At 39.4% G+C, this 25,332-nt stretch overlaps 1 protein-coding gene across 19 annotated transcripts in view; it reads left to right on the top strand.

Annotated features, from left to right (window-relative positions):
- MACF1 (microtubule actin crosslinking factor 1) overlaps window positions 1–25,332 on the top strand; it is a 333,277-nt gene that overhangs the window by 185,388 nt on the left and 122,557 nt on the right. For 15 of the 19 annotated variants that reach the window (XM_084873244.1, XM_084873261.1, XM_084873250.1 and 12 more), the window contains 12 exons: window positions 246–415; window positions 1,876–2,054; window positions 2,677–2,815; window positions 3,402–3,595; window positions 4,893–5,055; window positions 6,387–6,470; window positions 9,047–9,154; window positions 9,347–9,445; window positions 11,261–11,413; window positions 11,716–11,804; window positions 15,338–15,473; window positions 19,382–24,769. In XM_084873244.1, coding sequence (XP_084729370.1) covers window positions 246–415; window positions 1,876–2,054; window positions 2,677–2,815; window positions 3,402–3,595; window positions 4,893–5,055; window positions 6,387–6,470; window positions 9,047–9,154; window positions 9,347–9,445; window positions 11,261–11,413; window positions 11,716–11,804; window positions 15,338–15,473; window positions 19,382–24,769 — 6,902 coding nt within the window. The remainder of the gene's footprint in view (window positions 1–245; window positions 416–1,875; window positions 2,055–2,676; window positions 2,816–3,401; window positions 3,596–4,892; window positions 5,056–6,386; window positions 6,471–9,046; window positions 9,155–9,346; window positions 9,446–11,260; window positions 11,414–11,715; window positions 11,805–15,337; window positions 15,474–19,381; window positions 24,770–25,332) is intronic. The other 4 variants (XM_084873251.1, XM_084873252.1, XM_084873249.1 and 1 more) reach the window with 1 other exon arrangement.

Raw genomic sequence — 25,332 nt, 5'->3', positions numbered from 1 at the left:
AACCCATCACATTTTGTTATGGAAGTAACATGTTTGGGTCCTGAAAGATAATATTTATAATCATCTTTATATAGTTATATGATTGCGGGACTGTAGGATCAGGCATTAGGTTTCCCATTTAAGGTGGAATATCAGGTCTGCTGGAACCATTGGTACCCTCTTGTCTGAGGGTCAGTCTTTTTTTCCCCAGACTTGCTGATGTCTACTGTGGTGCGTAATGGTCTCCTTTGCTTGTGTATTCACAGAGGACAAAGAGGAAACTGTAGCCAAGATGTACATCTCAGAGCTGAAGAATATCCGGCTGCGCCTCGAAGAGTGTGAACAGAGGCTAGTCAAACGAATTCAGACCCCAGCCAGCTCTGGGACTGACAAAGATGCCCGGCAGGACAGTGCATTAAGGATTGCAGAGCAAGAGGTAAGCCCTAAGAGAAAGGTGGGTGTTCGATGCACAGTAAATGCTTTCAGAATGAATTGGACAGCAAGAGATGTGTATGTTACTTCCTATTACATAGTTCCTGCCAACTATTTGACTCAAAAATGTTAAAAGAAAGAACAGATTCTACTCTGGGTTTTAGTGTACTTTCTCTGTGACTTAGAGCAAATTAACTCTCATCTTTAGTTTCTTTTTTTATAAAATGGAGATAATATGAACTACCAATAAAAATTTTAGTTAACATTTTAGGAACAGCTTTTTGTCCAGTGCAGTTAGTTTTTCTTCCTTTTGCAGTATTTAATTTCTATTCTATCAAATGGAAAGAGCTTGCCTCCCCACCTCTCTCCTTCTTTATGTCAGAATAGATTGATAAATTAATATTTTTTTCAGTGGTTTGTAGTTTGCTACTACCTTTATTTTGATGTTCAAAATATTCCAAATTTACTAATTGGTAGCCCCTTCAAGATGGTTCCTATGTTATTTTAGTGTTTTTGTCATCTTAATTGTTGCTTTATGGAAGGATGGAATTTTGGAGTTGTTAATCCCACCATTTTTGGTGCTGTCACTCCTAGTTCCTATGTCATTTTAATATGTCGTCATTATTCTTTAAGTGCTTTATTAATTCTCAAAAAAAAAAATATTACAGGTTCACCTTGCCCTAGCCAGCCCCAACCCTGGGATCAGTCATTTCTCCAAGGAGTCCAGCTTCTTTTAGGAGGAGTATGTTATTTAGAAACCAAGATTTGGGTGCTGAGTGTGCTCACTGTTGTTGGGATGTCATTGCTCTAGGACTGCTCAGCAGATAGAGCTAGAAAAGTACATACTTACAAACACATATGCAAACACATACAAACACACTCCTGTGTTTTACACACATACTTATACACACATGTACATATAAATATACATTTGTGTGAGTATGTACATATAAATATATCACAAAAGTATATCAATATCAGTCTGTCACACATATACACACACAAAAACAACATCTATGATTTCATATGTATCTTATCTCCATCCAGTTCCACAGGGCTTATTCTGACCTTTCCTCCTTCCCTTCCCCAAGACCGAAAACCTACTTGATATTATCCTTAGCAAATTCTCTTGTTATTCAGTTCTTACATGTACAGAGAGTACTTTTAGAATTGCTAAGTCATATTACTACAAAAAACAAACCTATTAACTGGAGTTCAACATTCACCTTTAGTTCTTTTTGTTGTTCGCCTAAAAGTATTTTAATAGTCCAAATACATTGTTCAGAAATTACCGTGTGTGTGTGTGTTTTCTTCCCCTTTTCCCCCTGCAGTGCTGTTTCAGAGTTTATTCAACCACCCTGTTATAGATGGCATTTAGGTGGCTTCCAGTATTTTGCTTATAAAGACTTCTTTCTAACTTGTTTAATCTATCTCTATCTTTGTTGTATGTCTTGTTCCTGACAGCACACCCAGGACGATTTGCAACAACTGAGGTCAGACTTGGATGCTGTCTCCATGAAATGCAACAGTTTTCTTCATCAGTCCCCATCTGGTTCAAGTGTTTCAACTCTGCACTCAGAACTCAATCTGCTGGTAGAGAAAATGGACCGTGTATATGGTCTCTCCACTGTCTATCTGAATAAGTGAGTGAGCTGAGGACTTGGGTCCAAATGGAAATGTTTCCATCGGGGTGAGAAGGGGAGGTGCCGGAGTGTTTCAGTCAAGAGAGATGGCAGATCTTGAAGATCGTGTACCCATGGTAAGAGACCATGGCTTTAGTTAAGTATGGAGCGGGTACATTTGGGCTCCACTGAACAAATGTCAGTGGAGAGTGATTTGCAGTGCTGGGATCCAATTCTGTTTGATTACATATCTCTAAAAAATAAAAATAAAACAGAAAGCAAGAAAGAAAAAGGGACACTAAAGAATAAAAAGGAGAAATTTAAGTAAACAGAGTACAAATCTTTGAAGCTCTTCCCTCTAACTGCCCATGTCCAACTGTGACCTGGAGGATAAGCAGATTGTCAATGCTTCATAGTGTTGAGTGGGTTTCTGGCCTCACAGAGTCTACCGTGTGTGTGTGTGTCCATGTCCCACTGCTACCTAGAATTTTATTTTGAATTGGCTTAAATTGGTACCACATATACCATGCTCTCATATTTTTATGAAATTGCTTTCTTACAGTTATGTTTTGTGAACTTCTCCTTAGTGTTCCAGGTCTGTAGCCCATTTCATGTGTTAATGAAAGCGATTTTATCCTCACAGGCTCAAGACAATCGATGTTTTAATGCGTAACATTCAGGATGCTGAGCTCTTGGTCAAAGGTTATGAGATCAAGCTGAGTCAAGAAGAAGCAGTACCAGCAGATCTCTCAGCTCTCGAGTCCCATCGCTCTACATTACGGGTTCGTTGCTCTGAGTTTTTTAGGAGGTTGTCTTAATACAGGGGTAAGCAAAAATAGGCTTACAGTTGTATGTGAAAGACAGAGTTTTTACTTGTATTATTATTTTTTAATTATTGTATTATTTATTTGTATTACAATTGTAAATCTAATTTTGCCCACCTTTGTATATCCAGGGCTTTGAGGTAGCAGAGAAATACAGTTTGGATGGTATGACACTGATTTTAACTTCGTATTTGAACTAGGAAGAATATCATATTTAATATATTTTAATATGTATTCAAAGAATAGATAAGAAAACCGACAGTCAGATTGACTAGATGACTTACTTTGGTTTCATAGCTTATAAGTGATAGAGCCAGGTTCCAAACACAAGTTCTTTGCACATTTCTCTCTACTGTACTGCCTGCTCTTGGCTGCCCGTGTGCTTGAGAACATGGAGGCATTTCTGGCACAGACATGGGGTCTAGCTTCTGAATCACAGATATAATGTGACAACATACCCTTGCTGTCTACCTTAGTCTGAGTCTTTCTTACCTCTTAGCATGGAATATTTTTAATCTTGTATTGCTGTGCTTGTTTGGAATAGCGCTGGCTTAGTGATGTCAAGGACAAGAATTCAGTGTTTTCAGTCCTGGATGAGGAAATTGCCAAGGCCAAGGTGGTGGCAGAGCAGCTGAATCGTCTGACCCCAGAGCGAAGCCTGGATTTGGAGCGCTATCAGGAAAAAGGCTCCCAGCTACAGGAACGCTGGCACCGGGTCGTTGCGCAGCTTGAGACCCGGTGAGTGGTAGCCCTACCCTTTTCTCCTAGTAGTGGTCAGGGACTAGATTTTAAACAAACCCAGAGTTATATCTGTGTGTTCGTGTTTAAAGGCAGGAATTGATAGGGAGAGGTAGAAATGAAGTAATGTTATGAATTCTGAACAAGATATGTGACAGGAAATTGGGACCACCATCCCAAGGTAGACTTGAGTCTTGCTTTTGAGTCTGCATTGATGGTCCTGGTGCTTCTCCTGTGTCCGGGTCGTACCTCCTTAAGTGATGATGACAATAGGATGGAAAGAAGACTTGGTGATCTACTCTCAGGGATAGCACCTGGGTTCGGGCCTCACTTTACTAGCTTTGAATCTAAATGTGAACCAAATTAATAGTGGGCCTTTGCAGAATTTCTTGCTTTCTTTCATTTGCTAATTCATTGGTTTTATCCCTATAACTTGAGATCTTACTTCTGATGACTGATTTGAATAAGAAAGATCGAAAACTACTTATCTGGAGCTAGGCTGGGTAGGCAGATATATAATATAAGGAGAGGAGTTATAGTAACTCATAAGTTTGGATTGATTCTCTATAATTGAGTTACTATTCCAATGCTAGCTAGGCTAACAAAAATGTTATAAGAAATAACAGTAGCAATAACTGGTTTGGCTCAGTGGATAGAGCATCTGCCTGTGGACTGAGAGGTCCCAGTTTCGATTCCGGTTAAGGGCATGCACCTTGGTTGCAGGCACATCCCCAGCAGGAGGTGTGCAGGAGGCAGATGATCGATGTTTCTCTCTCATCGATGTTTCTAACGCCCTAACCCTCGCCCTTCCTCACTGTAAAAAAATAAAAAATAAAAATATATAAAAAAAAGAAGTAACAGTAAATAATTATTATTTTTCACCCACCCTACCTCCACTGCCCTCTCCAAGAAATTAGAGTGATCATAAATAATAGTTGGGTTAACCTGACAGGTACTCTGTCATCAGGGTCAGAAGTGTACACTCAGTACTACTTTACTGGCAACCCTGGTAAACCTTGGCCTTCTAGGTAAAAAATTTGACAAGGATTATCAAGGGATGCCAGGCCCTGGGAAGTTTCTACGGCCACCAGGACAGAACTGTTTTTTACTCACTTTTTACCCCATAGGGCACTGGGTACATGCATAACTCTCTGCATTGTTTGATGTTCCCCTCACATAAAAATGTATCCTCTTTGGTTGAGCTCAGCTGGATGCATAGGTTGCTGAGGGAATTGTCTCATTTACTTCATTGTATTGACACCAAATATCTAACGGCAGTTTTTCTCTGCTCCTCCAGCCAATCTGAACTAGAAAGTATCCAGGAAGTTCTGGGAGATTACCGAGCCTGCCATGGAACGCTCATCAAATGGATTGAGGAAACCACTGCCCAGCAGGAGAGGATGAAGCCAGGCCAGGCAGAGGACAGCAGAGTGCTGTCGGAGCAGCTCAGCCAGCAGACGGTGGGTGCAGCAGTAGCACAGTGGGAGTTGGCAAGGGCTGGGGGTTAGTTCATCATAAAAGAAGATGATGTGCCACCAGTTAAGCTTCCCCTAAATGGTAAGACATTCTGAGCCCTGTCTTCTGAAAAGGGTTCAAGCAGGATGGTCTCAAGATACTGGTGTTGCATTTAGCCCAGATGACCTATAAGGTCCCTTTTAATGCTGAGTTTCTTTGAGTATAATATTAAAATCACTTGATGGACAGGTTAAAATTATTTTGGTTTTGCCCTGGACAATTTTGCTCAATGGTTAGAGCATCGCCCTCAGACCAAAGGGTCAAGGTTTGATTCCTGGTCAAGGGCACATACCTCAGTTGCAGGTTCCTTCAGGCACATGCATGAGGCAACCAACTGATGGGTCTCTATCACATTGACATATCTCTCCCTCTCCCTCATTCCCTCTCCTTTGCTTTCTAAAAATTAAAAAAAATCAATGGAACGAATATCCTCAGGTGAGGATTAAAAGAAAGTATTATTTTGGTTTATTTTGTTCCTTACTTTGGTTTATTTTTTTAAGCCTCACCTGAGGTTATGTTTTTATTGATTTTAGAGAGAGAGGAAGCAGTCGAGGGGCGGGGGGAGGGGGAGAGAGAAAACACATCAATTGCCTCCCAAATGCACCCTAACTGGGGATTGAACCTGCAACTTAGGTATGTGCCTTTACTGGAAACCTTTTGGTGTATGGAATAATGCTCCAGCCAACTGGCCAGGGCTGGTTTGTTTTGTTTCTTGGTATTTAATTTTATTTTAGAAGGACTAGAGTATGGAGGAATGCAGACCCAGGGAAAACTGTGAGTGTAAGAAAATTATTTCATCCAAAGCAGTTTTTATTTGTTGGTATCTTGGGGTCTATTGTTTAGCATTATGGTTAGGTTGCCTGGATTTCAATCCTGGTTTGCTCACTAAGCAAATTACTTAATCTCTCAGTGTTCTACTTCCCCATCAATAAAACAAACTAGTCTATTATTTGTTCAGCTGACTCAAAGTTATTGTTGTTAGGATTAAATGGAGGGATACATGTAAAATACTTAGAATAGTGCTTTTCAAAGTGTGGACTCCAGACTAGTAGCATCATCTGGGAACATGTCAGAAATGCAAATTCTCGAACCTAAACCCAAACCTACTGAATCAGAAACTCTGGAGGTGGGGCCCAGCAATCTGTGATTTATGCTGTCTTCCAGATGATTCTGATGCAGGTAGGGTTGGAAAACCACTACCTTAGAACCTAACAGATGCTCAGCTGATTCAGTGATGGTAATGACAATGGTAACGGTGTGATATTTTGGTTCCTAGGATCTGTTTGCAGAAATTGAGAGAAATCAGACAAAACTGGACCAGTGTCAAAAACTTTCCCAGCAGTACTCCACGGTTGTAAAGGTAACTGCCATGTCCCATAAGTGACCTTCAGCTTAGGAAGACCTGCATTGTCGCTGTAGGTTTTCCACTGCAGCTCTCCTGCTGCAGGCTGGCCCTATCCTTCAGGGAGTGCAGCTTGTACTGCTCATGGCCCACAGTGGAGGTGCTCAGAGAGGCACCAGGTGTCAGCTCCGATTCGAAGATTCTTCATTTAGGTGACTCACAGGCCTCTTAAACTTAATATGTCAAAAACAGAATATTTGGATTTTCTCATATAGTATCACCATTTTTGTATTTGCTGAGGCAAAAAAAAACACACAACAACAACAAAACCCACAGGTCACATTTTGAATAGCAAGAATAGTAACCAATTTGTTAGAATGCAGAATCTTCAACCTCCCAAGTCAGAATCTGCATTTTAACAAGACCCCATCCCCCTCCCCCTTAACAGTTCTTTTCGCCTTAAACTTTATGTTCAGTCTTTGAACGAGTTGGCTCCATCTTCCAATATGTCTTGGACCTGACTGCCTCTCATTACCCACCCCTCACCCTGTCCCTGGCTCACATCTAGTGAGACAGCTTCCTTAGACCACTGCACTGCCTCCGAGCTGAATGCTGGCTTCTGCTCCTTCCCCCACTGGCTGTTTTCCCACACAGTCGCAAAATCACCTTTTTAGAACATACTACATGTCACAGAATTTCAGGTACCATATAGTATATGCTCTATCAAAAAAGAAGAAACTCTGCCACTTATGCAAATGCCATTGATTGTAAAACATATTCTAATTCTAGAGCTACTAAAATGTGGGGAAAATTTGTACCTTACAATAGATGAAACAGTAAATTGGAGCACATTATTCTCCTGCTCAAAATTTTCCAAAGACTTTATATCATGTTTATAATAAAATTTTAGATTCTTATTTGGTTTATGAGGCCATGTCTGATCTACCCCTCCCCCCATTTCTCTGATAACATCTTTACATAAAAATGACCTGTGATTATTATATATGCATTTGTTTATTATCTGTCTTCTCACTACAATGTAAGTTCCAGGAGAGAGGCAAGGTTTTCTCTGGCTTGATTTCCACTATGTGTGTAGCACTCAGAACAATGGCAGACACATAGTAGATGCTCAACAAATAATTTTTGGTGTAGGGGATGATGCTTCAACCAACTAAGTCTCCAGGCCAGGGCTATTTTTGAATGAATGCATTTCTCTAGTTAATAGCAGAAGACTTGGTGTCGTAAGATTTGAGTTCACATCTTAGCTTCACCATTTTCAGGCTTTAGAGCACTTAGCCTCTCTGATTATCTGTTGCAATACGTACACAGTGGGTACAGTAACAACCTCATCGAATGATTGTAAATGTTAAATGGGATAAATGTATGCATAGGACAATGCTGCAAACCTAAACTACATTCAGTAAATGGCAGCATGTGCTTATATTATTATTACTATTTTATTATTACTACTACTATTGTTTTTCTTTAGGTCGCTTAAGGAACTCATTCCATGTTTTCCTCCTGCATTCTGTTTTCTATGTAGACAACAGAAAGCAGGATATTCTAGGCAAAAGGAGCTGCATAATCAAAAGCACAGAGGAATGAGCATACAATGATTGCATGAGGAAATAGGGAATATTCTAGTTTAGCTGGAAGGAGGTGGGGCCCAGCGTTAGAAGGCCTTGTTCAGTTCTTTTGCTTTACTCATTATTCTTGCTACTCAAAATGTGGCCTTTGAAACAGGTCACATTTTGAATAGCAAGAATAGTAACCAATTTGTTAGAATGCAGAATCTTCAACCTCCCAAGTCAGAATCTGCATTTTAACAAGACCCCCCCCAGCTGATTTGTATGCATGTTGATTTTTGAGGAATTTTCGCTCTAGGTCATTGAGCAGAGGAAAAAACTTTTAAGCAGAGGGAAAAAGTGGTCATCTTTGTTTTAGAAAAGTTACTCTGGTGGCGAGTAACTAAGAAGCTCTTGTACTTGTCTTGTGAGAGATGGAGAGGGCCTAACTAGGGCATCACTCAGAATTACAGGGGACGTGGCAAGAGCATGGCCATATGAGTAGAGCATTGGTTTAGGGATTCTAATCTGGCCTTTGTTGCTCACCCGCTAGTTAAATAGGGAAATTCACTTCCTGTCTCTGGGCTTCAGTTGCCCATGCATGAAAAGGATGGTCAGCAAACAGACTTTAACTATGACCCACAGGCTAAATCTAGCCTGTACACCTATTTTCATATGTCCCATAGAGGTGGCTAAAAAAAGGGGGGCAGATAATACTTTGTGACACTTGAAATTTATAGGAACTTCATTCAGCTGTCAGTGTCCATAGGTAGAGTTTTATTCTAATACAACCATACTCTCATTTACATATTGTCTGTGGCTGCTTTCATTTACAGTGGCAGACTTGAGTAGCTGTGACAGAGACAGCATGGCCCCATAGTGTCCATCTGGCCCAACACAGGAAAACTTTCTAACCTTCCGTTTAAAAGACCACCAAGTGCTTTCCAGTAATTAAATATTGTGATTTCTATTCATGATGTGTGTGAGCTATAAAGCCCTGTGTAAACAGTGAAGTTTTTTCCTTCTCAGGACTACGAATTGCAACTGATGACATATAAGGCCTTTGTGGAATCCCAGCAGAAATCCCCTGGCAAGCGTCGTCGCATGCTTTCCTCTTCGGATGCCATCACACAAGAGGTGAGAGGGTGGGGAAAGGACATGTGCCACTGTCTTCCCTTAAGGAGAGTCCTTGTCTGGGTCGTGCAGTTTGATTTACAGCTCACCTTTCTGTTGAGCATGTGAATTCATGAAAACTTTCTCTTTACTTTCAACTATTTAAATATACTTTTCTGGTGGGGAATTTATCTAAATTGTTTTTTTGAACCATAGTTCATGGACTTAAGGACTCGCTATACAGCATTGGTGACCTTAACAACTCAGCACGTAAAATATATCAGTGATGCGCTCCAGCGGCTGGAAGAGGAGGAGGTAAGGACGGTTGGGTTCTAAATCGTCTCGAAAGTGGAATTTAAAACCCTGTGCCTCAGCCCTAGCCGGTTTGGCTCAGGACAGAGCATTGGCCTATGAACTGAAGGGTTCTGGGTTTGATTTTGGTCAAGGGCACATGCCCGGATTTCTGGCTTGATCCCCAGTAGGGGGTGTGCAGGAGGCAGCAGATCAATGATTCTCTTATCATTGTTGTTTCTTTTTCTCTCCCTCTCCCTTCCTCTCTGAAATAAAAAAATATATATATATTTAAAAACAAAAAAAAAATCCCTCAGAAAACCTATGCCTCATCTGTCAAAATGTAAAGTGTACACACAGCCAATTTTCTTAATTCATAATAGTTGTGTTCTATGAGTTGCTGAAAACACTGCATTTGTGAAAACTGAACTCTTTGCAGCTGGAGAAATATAGGGTTGGGTTCCAACAAGCCTCTGGTCACAACATTTTTGTTCACAGAAAATGCATAAACTAGTATTATATGTGTTGTGCTTAGGAATGCAAGACAGCACCTCAGCACTGCATTTGGGTCCATTTTAAACAGTGAAACCACTATCAGAAAACACAAAACTAAGAAAACCCCGGCACTCAACAGACACTTGTTTACAGTATAAAAGCTGGATCAAGGCAACAGAGTGTCACCTTATTCTACCCCAGCTGGGAACATTGGGCACCTGAAATATTTTGCAACCACTCTGCATGTCTGGGAATGACTGTGAAAAATGCACAAATATTGATTTTGGGGTTATAAATAAATTTTAGAGAGTAGGTAAATATGGAATCTGTGAATAATTATGAGGATTGACTATATTATGTCCAACATTCCCACTTCCAAATATCTTTAGTATGGATATATTTTAAGTATGATGGAATGATGTGAATAAAAGTCATTAACAAAACATGATTTGGTAATGGGAAATATTGGAAACATCCAGATTCTATACATGAAATGCTATGAAGCTGTTAAAAATAATGAAATAGGTTTACATGCAGTGACAAAGGAATATATGTAATTAAAATATATTATTTGGGGGGGGGGAAACAGGTTAGAATACTATGTATATTTATGATTTTATAATTATAAAAATCTATGTCTTTGTAAAATAAATTTCCATATATCCAACTATGCTTATAAAAAGAAATGCTTTTGGAAACATTAACCCATCACAATTTTTGCCTGTGTAAATTAGCAAAATATGTCCTTTATGTCAATATCTATCTCACTTAATCTCTGTAGACTTTAATCTCTTTACCTGTAAATATAAGAATTATGAAAATAAGTAAGCTGTGATTGTGAAGGGCTTTTTAAAATCACTAATTACTGAATATCACATATAAAAAGTATGCTTTTAAAGAAAGGTGCTGCCCTACTTGGTTCAGCTTAGTGGATAGAGCATCAGCCTGCTGACTGAAGGGTCCAAGGTTCAATTCTGGTCAAGGGCACATGCCTGGGTTGTGGGCTTAATCCCAAGTAGGGGGCATGCAGGAGGCAGCCAGTCAATGATTCTCTCTCTCATCATTGATGTTTCTCTCTCTCTTTTTCTCTCCCTTCCTCTCTAAAATCAATAAAGATATTTAAAAAATAATAATAAATAAATAATAAGAAAGGTGCTAAGCTGGATATAATGAACTTACATCCCATAGTTAGGCACCTGTGAGCAGTGCTCTAGGCTGGGTAAATTATGTTATTTTAACTGCTTACTGATTTAGGAAACTCTTGTGTCTCTATTTTAGGAAATCTGAACTTAGGCAAGTCCAATAAGATGAACCAACGTACTGATTTTCTATTTCCTGTTCTAGAAAGTGGTAGAAGAGGAAAAACAGGAACACGTGGAGAAGGTGAAGGAACTTTTGGGTTGGGTGTCTACCCTAGCAAGGAATACACAAAGCAATGCTACCTCATCCCAGACCAAAGAATTGACAGACATTGAAAAAGCTATTTTAGAACAGCAGGTAAGTAGAAGGTCTATCTTATTCTTCCTGGGTACAATCATATATGATCATGCATTAGGTGGTATAATATAAGTCACATATGGGCCACCAAGGAGGGATTGTTATCTCAGTAAATGTTAACTTTTGAAGTTATCTTATTTATAGTTCTACTTTTTTTTTTTTTTTTAATCAGCTCTACATAGACCACTATAATCTGGACTACGCTGTTTTCACCTTGAATTTTTTAAAAGTTACTTCACATAATTTTTGATTCTTTAATTACTTTAGGTTCTGAAGCTTTTCTCTTTATTTCCACTAAATAGGTTCTGGCAGAGGAGCTGACAACCAAGAGAGAACAAGTCTCTGAGGCCATTAAAACTTCACAGATCTTCTTGGCCAAGCATGGTCATAAGTAAGTATTAGATGAGAGATTATGGCACACCTGGGAGACCAGATCTACCTGGCTAAACCTTAGGGTCATGATGAGAATTCAGGCTGGAGAATTCAGGGCAGCAAAATTCAAATGATGGAGAACTTTGTAGTTCATGTTGAATTTGCATTTTACCTTGTTGGCTTTGTGGAGGGATCATAAACATGGTTGGATTTTGTTGAAAAAGGTTTCTAGAACAATTTATTTTTATTATTTATTTATTTATTAATAAAGATATTACATGTGTCCTTATTCTCCCATTACCCCTCCGACCCTCCTCTCCCCCCCATTCATGCCCTTACTCCCTGTTGTCTGTGTCCATTGGTTAGGCTTATATGCATGCATACAAGTCCTTTGGTTGATCTCTCCCCTTACCCCCATCCCCTACCTTCTCTGAGGTTTGATGTTCTGATTGATGTTTAATAGAGAATGTGTTGACTTGGGGCAAGAGTAGAGGCCTGAGCGACCACTTAAGAGGTTGTTCTAATAATATAGGCAAGATATGATGAGGATGTTCTGATAATATAGGCAAGATATGATGAGGATGGAAAGGAGACAAATATTTTAAAGATATTAAGAATTATGAATTTATAAAGTTCGGTGACAAACAAAAATGATCAGATATAACTCTGATTTCTGGCTTAAGCCATTGGATGTATGGTGCTGCCACGCACCAAGAGAGGTATTACAGGAGAAGTTATGGATTGAGAGAGAAGAGGGCAGCTTTAGTTTCATATGTTAGGAAAGTGAAGACCCCACAGGACATCTGAATGGAAGTACCTAGTATGCCTTAGGAAGCACCTAACACATTAAGTTATCCAATGGGCAACTGCATATGTAAATTTAGAATAATAAGAAAAGTCTAAAGCGATGGAGATTTGAGTCATCAGCATTGTAGAAACCGTAAGAGTGAATTAGTTTACAAGGCTCAGGGGCTTCTCAATGCTTCTCACCCTGTAAAGGAAGCCTTAGAGAAGTAAAAGGAAAATGATGAGTTATACCTCAGAACCCAAGAGAGAACAGAACTCTAAAGAGAAGGGAGTGGTTAGAAGTCAAAAAAGGTCAAGACTGAGGCCCATCTATTAAATTCCATCTATTAAAGTTGGAAGTTTTTGGGGATTCTGGTGAAAAGTTGGGGGGTGATGTTAGATTTAGTGTAGTGGAGAGCACTTGAAGTAAGGAAGGTAGTGATAATGAAATTAGATACTCTTTTTTTAAAAAACAAACAAACATGTTTTTATTGATTTCAGAGAGGAAGGGAGAGGAAGGAATAGATTGAAACATCAATGATGAGAATCATTGATCAGCTGCCTTCTGCATGTCTCCTATTGGGGATTGAGCCCGCAACCCGGGCATGTGCCCTTGACTGGAGTCAAACCCAGGATCCTTCAGTCCACAGGCTGATGCTCTATCCACTGAGCCACACCAGTTAGGGCTGAAATTACACACTCTTTAAAGAAGCTTGACCATAGGAAAGAAAGGAAAGAAATATTAAAGTAGAAGTAATTAGAATAGAATATAACCAATAAAGAGTTTTGTTTTCTTAAAGAGATCAGTGGGAGTTAACTGTATTTATGGACTGTATCTCAAGGGATGTTAAGGGAGAAAGGCTGAAGTGCTAGGGAGAGGTGCTGGAGAATGTGAGAGAGGATAAGATTCATCACTGGGTGGGAAGGACACCTTAGAAGTTGAGACAGCTTTTCTTCTGAAGTCTGAGAAAAAGGAGAAAAAGAAAAGTGTGAATAAAACATTTAAAAATTAAATAAAAAGGGAGCATTTGATATCTTTCTCTCCCTGGCATATGTCACCAGTTGGACTCAAATAAACTCATAAAAATTCTTTTTAAAAAAAGGAAAAAAAGATGTGAATATATGTTAATATGACAGGAGTGAAGCCAGAAAGTGAGAGAATTAGTGCCCCGGTGGTCTGTATGTTGTCTTTGAAATAGGTAGAGAGCCCAACCAGCGTGGCTCAGTGGTTGAGTGTTGACCTATGAAGCAGGAGGTCATGGTTCAATTCCCAGTCAGAGCACATGTCTGGGTTATAAGCTCAATCCCCAGTGTGGGATGTACAGGAGGCAGCCGATCAATGATTCTCTTTAATTCATCACTGATGTTTCTATCTCTCTCTTCCTCTCTGAAATCAATAAAAATAAATTGTTGTTTTCAGTCCTCGCCAGAGGATATTTTTCCATTGATTTTTAAAGAGAATGGAAGAGAGATGGAAAGACAGAGAGAAATATCGATGTGAGAGAAATGTATAGATTGGTTGCCTCCTGCACATGCCCTGACCAGGGCCTGGACGGGAAGAAGTCTGTAACCAAGGTATGTGCCTTTGACTAGAATCGAACCCGGGACCCTTTAATGCAAGCCAAAGCTCTATCCACTGAGCCAAACCATCCAGGGCTAAAATATATATATATATATATATATATATATATATATATATATATATATATATATATATATATATATATTTTTTTTTAAAGAAATAGATAGATTGTTTGCCGCAAATTAGAGTAATGTTGAGGGGAAAGAAGGAAGGATTGACTCAGACTGCACTGAAGTCCAGTGGAGGTCAGAGCCCAGTAGGATCTCTTCTGCATGGCTGTGGGATTTCTCCCTCACTGGTTATACTTAGCAGCCTGCATGTGGGAGCAGAGTTGGATTGATCTGGGTCTGGAATTTTATCAGTTTATGAGCGTGTAAGGAACTGATGGAGATGATGACTGTGGGGTCAGGAAAAGAGAAGAAACTAAATATAATAGGATTGATTAGAGAAAATGGAACATCAAAGAAGACTTGGGAAATCTCAGTAAGTTGTAATATAAGTCACAGAGTTCATTCTCAAAAACATAATGTAGAATGAGATTATATTTAGTTTCTTCTCTTTTCCAGACCCCACAGTCATCATCTCCATGGGTGGGGCTGAAATGGATTGGAGGCCATTGGGATTGAGAAAATTGCAGGACTACAAGCTTAGGGTGTTATACACAAATGGTGACATAAGCATTGACATCATTAAGAATCATGACTTGCCGAAACCAGCTTGGCTTAGTGGATAGAGTGTCGGCCTGCGTACTGAAAGGTCGCAGGTTTGATTCCCGTCAAGGGCATGCACCTTGCTTGTGGACACATCCCCACAACCAAGGTACATGCCCTTGACCAGAATCGAATGTTTCTAACTCTCTCATCAATGTTTCTAACTCTCTATCCCTCTTTCTTCCTCTCTGTAAAATATCAATAAAATATATTTTAAAAATAAAAAATAAAAGCAATAACCACATATGACTTATAAAAATAAAAAAAAAGAATCATGACTTGATTTGAGATAAACAGGAAAACTATGAGTTAGAAGCCAGTGTTCAATAAGTATGGAGCTTTGACCAGATGATCCACAGTTAGCAGTGACCAAGAAGAATACCATCTAAGGTGGAGAAGTCATGATTGTAAAGCCATAGAGGAGAGTTGGAGAAAGGTTTTTCTCTAAAAGACCTTTAATGCTTCATCTTCCAGGCTCTCAGAAAAAGAGAAGGAACAGATATCTGAGCAATTGAATGCCCTGAATAAGGCTTACCATGACCTGTGTGATGGTTCAGCAAACCAGCTTCACCAACTTCAGAGCCAGTTGGCTCAGCAGACAGAGCAAAAGGTATTTTTAATTTTGCTCTCCACATGTTGGGAGGGTATCTTTTCAATAGTATGAAAGTATCCTTGCTGATTGAAAGTCATGATCACTAGCTTCCCATGACCAATGTGACTTAATTTTTTTAACCTCACCATAGCAGCCATTCGTCTTGCGTTTCTTACCTGGGGTTCCATGATGTGTTGGTCAGTCAAAACTCTGGAAAGCATTTATGGCTAACTCTTTAGATGTGGTTCACCATTTTTGTTGTCTTCCATTTTGTGATGGACCACAGTCAAGGAGAGTATAACTTTTATATCACAGAGCAATAAGATTATTCCTTTGTGGCATTGTTACTTAAAAATTGATAGCCAAGAGTTCTGAATATTGGGGGGGAAAGATCATGAACCTCTTTCCCTCATGCTATTTTCCATATCTACTAAATAAATAAGAAATGTTTATTTTCAAAGCAAATTGGTGGATTAGCTGCACTGACTGAGACGCTGGTTCCCCTTATCCATGGTCATCCCATCATGTGACATCTTTACCAGTTCCCACTCATGTTCATTTCCTGGTCCATATGGAAGTTGTTAAGTTCTTGCTGGTTGTCCTGAGTTCTTCCTGGATACTTGTGTATATGTAAACTTACCATATTATATACATGTGTCTCTGGGATATACATGTGTGTTTGCCTGCTTATTTCCTATGTTGTGAAGCAATGGCCAACTTATGTGGGGCAGGCCAAAATTAAAAATCATGTGGTAACCAAATTTAGTCTAGATGATGCTAAAAATTACATTCAGATAAATATTCTTTGACTCTGGTCCTTGGACATGAAATTTGTGCAGCAGGAGCTAGAGTTGTAAAGACCATAAGACAGAACCAGCTATGATTTATTTGAGAATAGATTTTCAAAAAGAAGTGCTGGTTTAGCACTCTTTGTGTAAGGTAGCCCACTTCTAATGGCTCGTTGCTTCACCATATACGGGTGTATGTGAAAAGTTTTAACAATTGCTTGCTGAGAACATCCAGTTCTCATTTTGAAAGGTTAAAGCAAAAGGGAGAAAATAAAGAGACAAGCTGCTGAGCACCACTACATTGAGCATGATGTGTCCCTGTTACCGTTTGTGTGTTTCATGTGAAGTATTGTTCTGATTAACTGACATCCTTGCTTACAAGTTTCACTAACCCTTTGGAGTTTAAGCACAAATGCACAAAGGGAAAAGAGGACGACCTGTGTGGGGTTCTTTTTTGCAAAAACAAAACAAAACAAAAGTCGCATGCTGGATGCTAACACCAAGCTTACACTGTGTGTGCGATACGGCTGAGCTGCTCCATAAGGCTCTCTCTCTTATCTGCCCATGGCGTGCCCTGCGACGCTGGTAAGTAGAAGCCTTTTTGTTTTTTCTTCTTCTTTCCCTCTTCTGCTTGTTTAGGTCAGGATGCCCATGTTTGGTGGGTCTGAAAGGGATTTCTCTGGATATTTCCCAGCTCAGGGCTTCCTGCCTGTCCTCCAGTTCTGAGGGTGTTGAAAGGAACAGTGTGTAGTCTTTTCTCTCAGGATAAACTCCAGGCATTTCTTCAGTATCGGCATTCTGAGACTCTGTGAATCTCACAGAAGAAATTAGAACTTCACAAGAGAACATTTTCCTTTGCTATATTTTCTGCTTCTGAATAGTTTTACATGGATTTTGTCAAGTTTTTTCATATATCTCAAAGGAGTCACATGGCTGTGTAATTTCTCCTTTGCTCTCTATAGAACAGATACCTAATAGATTTGCATAGAATACATTTACCTTATACAAGTTAAACTCTGTGTTCTGGGTAAGAAAACAGGGGGTGTATATTGATTAATATTTTAAATAGTATGGAGAATGTCAGTTATTCCATTATTTGAACAAATATAGTGATATAGAGAAATGAGCCAAATTGCTCTCCATTCTGTTTCCCTTATAGTGTGCAATTAACCAAGCTTGAAATACTCAGTGAATATTTTAAAATCTGGGGGAAATAAGTTAGAGTTTAAGGGTTTTCTTACTATTTATCAATCTGTTTGTTTACTCATGAAGTATTTATTGGAATCCTGGTACTGCTCCTATGGGCAAAGTACTTGTCTCTCTGGTGCTACTTCTCACAGAGACAGAAATGAAATGCATTATTTAGGCGTCAGGGAAGTGCTTGGCAATTGTCTCAACAAGATCCTCTATGGATAAGTTAAAGAGTTAAATAAGGCTCAGAAATTAATACTGACCAAAGAAGGACAGATAAAACTATCCACTGAAAATGAAGATAAAGAACATGAACAAGAAGAGGTAGAAAGTTGGAGAGTAATAAAAGGGATGAAGTGTTGTAGGTGGTAAAACACTTGAATAATTTAATTTTTGAATACCATTATCTTCTATAATAATAAAAGCATAATATGCTAATTAGACCAGACAGCTGAATTACCTTCCTGATGAAGCCGGGGCTGCGATGGCCGAGCTCCTTGCACAGATTTCATGCATCAGGCTTCTAGTTTCATGATAAAAGGCTTCAAAATAAAAATCCTTAAGGAGCTGCTTTTAGGCTTCCTTTTTGAGACATTATATAAGAATTACCTTATTCACTCACCTCAGAACCTGACTCCTTTGTAAGATGTGACTCTACTGTACTTACCCTTCCCACTCCTGGATTCAACTGGGAAGGAAGTATAATACCTCAAGATTTAGAGTCAGACTTTGATTTGATTCTAGAACTCACTAGTTTTGTTATGTTGAACACATTACCTAACTTCTCTGTGCCTCATTTTTTTAAAAAATACTTTATTGATTTTTTACAGAGAGGAAGGGAGAGAGATAGAGAGCTAGAAACGTCGATGAGAAAGAAACATCGACCAGCTGCCTCTTGCACAGCCCCCACCGGAGATGTGCCCGCAACCAAGGTACATGCCCTTGACCGGAATCGAACCCGGGACCTTTCAATTCGCAGACCGACGCTCTACCACTGAGCCAAACCAGTTTCGGCTGTGCCTCATTTTTTTATCTTCAAACTAAAGGTTAAAATAATTGTTTTCTTAGGATTGTTGTGAGGCTTAAAGATTAGTAACCAATAAATATATGAAGTGTCCAACAAGTGATAATTATAATCATGGTGGTTATTACCCATTCTAGCCTGGACTAGAAGAAAAGTTACTAGTGGTTTCAACGGCAAAGTTCCCAAGTCTGTTCTTTCCTTGACTTGCTAATTTCAATACCTAGAGCTAATTTAACTCAGCCATTGCCATGGCAAGTGCTAGCATTAACCACCAAGAGTATGATTGCCCCAGTTGCTAAGCAGCTGCTTGAGTAAAATACACAGGATGCTTTATTGAGATACACAACTGTTGTGTGGATATTGGGATGCTTAAATCTGTCTTCTAGTCCTGTGGACTTCAAGAGGCTTCTACAACACTGAGAAGTTGTTATATGGGGTTGAATTCTCATTTTGGGGAACTGGTATGTGTCTTAAGAACCTTTGTGGTGAGTTAGTCTTAGAAATAGCTGTCCTCTCACTTTCGCTGCTTGCTATTTTGTAGAGCTTGTCACTCAGGTATGCTTAATGCTGTCATCCCTCAAGTAATCTCTGAACTTCTTTTGGCCATGTTAAACATTCTGCAGTTTAGACTAATTCTTTTTTAGTATTAACTCTGGCAGGCTTCAGAATATCTCCTGTACTTTGGGGTCCTTCCCAGGCTGGGTATTTCTTATGGTCAGAATTTGATATACAGGGTGGTGCAAAAGTAGGTTTACAGTTCATGTGGAAAATAATACAATAAGTAATAATACAAGAATAAATTGTTTCGCATACTCAGAACTATAAACCTACTTTTGCCCCACCCTGTAGTATAATTCTTTGAATGACTCCTTTCAACACTGTGCTTCTCTAATTTAATTTTCTTTTTCATTTTTTTCTTTCAGGATTGCAGAGCAGTTGCTGGGGTGATTGACCTAGGCACGGTGGAGATATTTCCCATCTTCAGAGCCATGCAAAAGGGCCTCATTGACCAGGACACAGGCCTGGTGCTCCTGGAATCACAGGTTATCATGTCTGGCCTCATTGCCCCTGAGACCGGTGAAAAGCTCTCTCTGGAGGAGGGCCTGGCCAGAAACCTCATTAATCACCAGATGTACCAGCAGCTCCAGGAGCTACAGGATACACTGTCCTTAATAAGCAGGCTTAGTGAGAGCGAGGGCCCTCTTTCTGTAGTGGAAGCAATTGAGAAGAAAATTATCAGTGAGAGAGTTGGACTGAAAATCTTAGAAGCTCACCTGGCAACCGGAGGCTTCAGTCTCCCCCTTCATGAGAACTTTATTAACCTAGAGGAGGCTTTTCATCAAGGCCTCATTTCTGAATGGCTTCACTCAGAGTTAGAGTCCCACCTGAGATCATCCAAAAATTTGATAGACCCCAACACAGCTGAGAAAGTTGGTTTGCTGGATTTGATGCAGAGATGCATTGTCCACCAAGAATCAGGGTTGAAATTGCTGCCTGTCAAGCAATTGGCAGGAGGAATGGTGAGCTTGAAATCAGGCCGGAAGGTTAGTATTTTCCGTGCAGTTCAGGAAGGCCTAATAGATAGGCAGGTCACTGTCCGGCTGCTAGAAGCTCAGCTTTTTGCTGGTGGCATAGTAGACCCAAGAACAGGACACAGACTTACAGTGGAAGAGGCTGTAAGACATAATTTGATTGACCAAGATATGGCCTGTGCTATTCTCATAAGGCAGCTTCAGACAGGAGGTATCATAGACACTGTCACGGGGCGTAGGCTGACACTAGATGAAGCAGTGAGCAATGATCTAGTAGCTGCTAAGATTGCTCTCGTGATTCTGGAGTCCCTTTGGTCATTCATGGGGTTGCTATGGCCTGAATCTGGAGAGATCCTCCCAATTACAGACGCCCTGGAACAAGGTATTGTGTCTACTGAGCTGGCTCATAAAATCCTTAGTGGACGACAGCATATTAAAGCTCTATTTCTACCAGCAACCACAGAGATTTGGTCCTGGAAAAAAGCAATAGAAAATGGTGTATTGGACAAAGATCTTGCCAATAACTTAAAATCAATTTGCATACCTGATGTGATGCCCCACATGCAATTAGCAGATTCTTCAGAACAAAGCAAATTGAACATTAATCCTGGAGCATCAGGTCTACCGTGCAGCAAGGACCAAACTGAGGGCATGGCAAGCCACAGCAATACACTGTTGTTCCAACTGATGACTCACAGCTACATTAATGTGCGGAATGGACAAAGGCTGCTCCTGCTAGACAATGAACTGATAGAAACACTAACAACAAAAGGTGAATATCAAGCAAATCCTCTAGAAATGTTTGGAATTGGACATCAGAAACCAGAAACTTCGAAAGAATTAGAAGAATCAGTGAATGTGGAAATGACAGAAACTTTCTGTGATAGGCCAACTGTGCAGTCACATGAATTCCACTCTTTTCAGAACAAAGAATATCCCAATCAAACAATTTGCATGGAAGCAGAAGGCAAAAAGACCATCACAGTAACAGAAGATTCTCCTACAGAGAACCCTGAAAAAGACCTATCTGTAGGAGAAAAAAAAGTGAGAAATCCAAATATTGATACTTTGAAGGTTAGAGGTCAAGTTAAATCAGAGTTAAAATGGCAGTTAGAAGGTACCAAAAAGGAAGATCTAACAGAAGTGTCTACCAGAGAAAATATCAGCCGAGGATTTCTCCTTATAGTACCCTCTGAGGAAACAAAAGAGGTGACCTTAGTGGTAGAAAAAGATCCTGTTTCTATTGAAACACCAGATGAAGAATGGCAGATTCTCAGAGATGCTTCCTTTATATGTCAGAAAAAACAAACAAACCCACTTGAAACTGAACATATTCCAGGTAAAAATAGAAGACCTCTCATAAAGTCCCAAAGCAAGAAGTCACAATTTCAGGTAGAGAAAACTCTAGATGTAGACTCAGAACTCAAGTCTGAAAATGACATAAATGTTCATTCTCTGGACAAGGGAAGTAATGATGACCATAAACAAAGTCCAGAAGAACAAACCATGATAGGCGGTAGTATGATGATGTTAGAAAAAACAGATGAGGCAGATCATGGTAGTGAAACTTCCTTGTCATGCAGTCCTCCTTCAGAATTGCTTGAAGAAGCTACCTTAAACAAATTATCTACACAATTACTAGATGGTGGTATCTTGCATGAACAAACAGGTCAACAGCTGTTACTGAATGAAGCAATAGCCAGAGGCATTGTGCCCAGTCACACTGCTGTGAAACTTATGGGAAAGCTGAACATGTTTCGGGGCTTCTTTGACTCTCAGACTTGCGAATCTTTGACAACTGAAGAAGTCATTGATGAAGGTCTGATGGATGAGAAATTACTACAGAATGTCCTCATGGCAGACAAAGCTATTAGTGGTGTTTTAGACCCCCGTACCCACACACTCTGCTCTGTGAAGGAAGCAGTTGCAGTTGGACTTCTTGACACACAAACAGCCACCAGAATATTAGAGGGGCAGGTGGTGACTGGTGGAATCATTGACCTGAAACGAGGCAAAAAGGTTTCGGTGACTTTGGCCTTAAATCTTGGCTTGGTGGACAGTGCTGACCAGAATGAACTTATAAATTTGGAAAAAGCTTCCAAAGGCAAAGATGCTGAAAAAACAGTAAGGGAGAGATTAATTAGCTTACAAATGGAAACAACTGGAATTATGGACCCCGATAGCAAGGCCCCTCTAACAGTTATGCAGTCCATCGACAGAGGACTTTTGGAGAGAGAGGAGGCCATTCAGTTATTGACTAAACAGGTGGTAGATGGAGGTATCATTCACCATAAATCTGGGATGAGACTTTCTGTTGATAATGCCTTTAAACATGGCATCATAGATGAAGATTTAGCCGAGCAACTCAAAAAAGTTGAGAACTTAAGCTTCCATCAGTTTTCTCATCCTGAAACAAAGGAAACTATTTCCCTCCCTGAAGCTATAAAATTAGATCTTGTTACCCCAGACTTGAAAGAAGAAATTCAAGAAATTCAGGCATTGACTGGAAGCTTTGTGGATCTCATTTCTGGCCAAGGATTGACGTTGGCAGAAGCTGAAAAAGAAGGACTGTTGACTAATAAAGCAATATTGTCTTCAGGATTGATGCATAGGATTGTAGATCCTGAGAATCATAGAATTGTTCCCTATTCAGAATTAGTGAAGAAATGTAAGATTGATATTGAATCTGGACAGAGATATCTAGAAGTAATTCCTTTCTCAGACATTAAAGATGGAGTGAGTGACAAAGTTCTTACATTGTCTCAAGCAACTCAGCTGGGAAAAGTAAACTTTGCATCAACACTGAAGGTTCTGGAAGCTCAGGCAAATACTGGGGGAATCATAGATACTGCTACAGGACAAGGACTGACATTGGCATCAGTTCTGGAACAGAAATTGGTGGATGAAAACATGGTCAGAATTATTGCATCTCATCAGGTACTAAATGGAGGAATCATTGACATAATTAATGATCAAAGAGTGACTTTAAAGGAAGCTATTGAGAAAAAATTAATTAGCCCTGAACTGGCAACTTTGATCCAAATAGATACTTTAGAGTCCAGTGATCAGGAGTCTCAGATTGAAAAGCAAGATGGAATTGAAGTATGTGAATTGAAGGAATTTCTAAGGAAGGAAACATTAATTGCTTGTAATCAGACTGCAGAAATGAGTTGTGGTAAAGAAGAAAGTGAAAAATTATTTCAAATTGGAAGTCAGTCTGCACAAGAAAAAGTTAAAAGAGTTTCTGGTGAGGAGCAGGCCAAAAAGGACAGGGAAATTTCATTAAAAGAATTTGAGTGTAAGGATCAAGATAAGAGGAGAGCTTCCTCAAACACCAAAGAGTCTGTCAGTATTATAATTCCTAGTAAAGGCAAATCATTGGGCCAAGGTTCAGTGACATGCCCTCGCTCAGAAGTTTGTGATTCTAAACTCAAAGAGGTGGCTAGTACCAACATGGAAAAAAATATAAATGAAGATCAGGAAAAAGTAGTGTCACAAATAGAATTTCTTTCTCCTATGAAACAGTCTGCAACAGATTTAGATCATAAAGAAATAAGGGAAAAACAAAGAGAAATTATTTCAGTAGCACAAGAATCAAATTATGAAACTTCAGGCAAATTTCTGAGTGAGCAGCTTATTCAGAAACCAACAAATACTAAGGAGAAAAGGAAGAGAGAGAAGAAGGAGATGGCTAGAGGAGACAGTGTCAAAACATGCAAACCAGCAGTTCTTTCAGAAGAAAAGTTAGACCAAGAAACTGCCATTAGAGGTGACCATGACTCCAGTATAAAGAGTCAACCAGTGGAAATTGCCATAATTGAAAGAGTGAAAGAATCTGATAAAGAGGTGGGATTTTCTATTCTATGTAAAGCTGAAGAATCTTCTGCCCCAATGATACCCAAAGGAGTTTCCATAAGAAATCAAGATACTTCAACATTTTTAAACTCTAATCAGGTCAATGAAAGAGAAGGAAAAAATCTAAGCCTCTGCTTAACTGTAAAACCAAAAGAAAATTTATCACAAGAAATTACAATAGGGGCTCAGAGCGAAGCATTCTCTTCTATGACCCCAAGACCATTGAACTACCAGGAATCAGTTGGAAAAACCCAAATTGCAAACACATCCCAAATTTCCAAAACAGACAAGTCTTTCCAAGGAACCACCAGACAGGAGACCAACTATCGTGAAGATGCTTGTATTACTTCTAAGACTAAGGAAACCAAAGATCTGATCTTGTTATCTAATGAACAGAAAACAAAATCATACCAAGAAGTACCTTTTGACTCAACAAAAGCTCTTAAATTGGAAGGAAATGTAGATTCTAGAGTAGACCCAAAGGAAGTCAGAAAGGGTAGCAAAAGTGATAGTGAAGTTTATGGGATTCTTAAATCTAAAATGGTAGCAACTAAGGAAATAACTGGAGAGAAATTTCTAGAAATGTCAAACCCCATAGTTACAGGTGCAGAAGCAGAGTCCTTTGAAGGTATTGTGACTCAGGGAGTTCCCAGAGTCTTGGTGTCCCTTCTTCCAGAAAAATTGTTCAAAGATGTATCTCTAAAAGTGAGTATAGAGCAACAGGGTGCCACCATTAGTCCCACTATTCCAGAGGCCAATGAGGCAAAGACAGTGCCCCTCATATATCCTACAATGAAGGCGGATGAGGAGACACCACCAGAAAAGCTCAGAGAAAGTCCTGGAAGTGAACCAGCTCCCTTCCTAACTGCACCGAGGGGAAAGGGACATGAAGGTGTAAACACGGAGCCCTCCAGAGCAACTAAAGTAAGTTTCCCAGTGTTGCATTGTGTTTAAAGATATAACTGGTTTAATGATCAAACCCTTGGCTGGATTCTGAGTTTATGTATAAATAATTATATGCATGCATATATTTCAGGGCATTAGATAATTCTATAAAGTATAACTTAGTTTGGGGAGTATTTGAGATCTTGCTTTCCAGCAATTGTCATCAGTTTAGCTCAAACTTTTATAAAAATTCAAAAAAAAAAAAAAAAAAGTATAACTTAATATACCATTTATTTTTTTTTTAACACAGTTGTTGAAAACTTAGGCAGTGGCTCGAATGTTTTTCTGAAATTTGTAAGGGTTTTAATGTAAAAACTAACATTAAAGCTAATTTGAAATACTGGCGTGATGCTATTTAAGTTAGAATAAGTTTTGGAAATTTTGCTAAAAGGATGCTTACAGATTGATAATTATGAGCTTCTGCTCCTGGAGAAAAAAAATCACTCTTTTCTCTCTTGATTTGAGAAGACATAGACAAAATAACCAAGTGTAGTAAAATTTCATCCCACCCTAAGTGTAGTAAAAATTTCTATTTATCAAGA

Source organism: Pipistrellus hanaki, assembly GCF_964339955.1.
Source record: "Pipistrellus hanaki genome assembly, chromosome: 2".
Taxonomy (NCBI): domain Eukaryota; kingdom Metazoa; phylum Chordata; class Mammalia; order Chiroptera; family Vespertilionidae; genus Pipistrellus; species Pipistrellus hanaki.
This window is presented reverse-complemented; position numbering and strand designations above follow the sequence as displayed.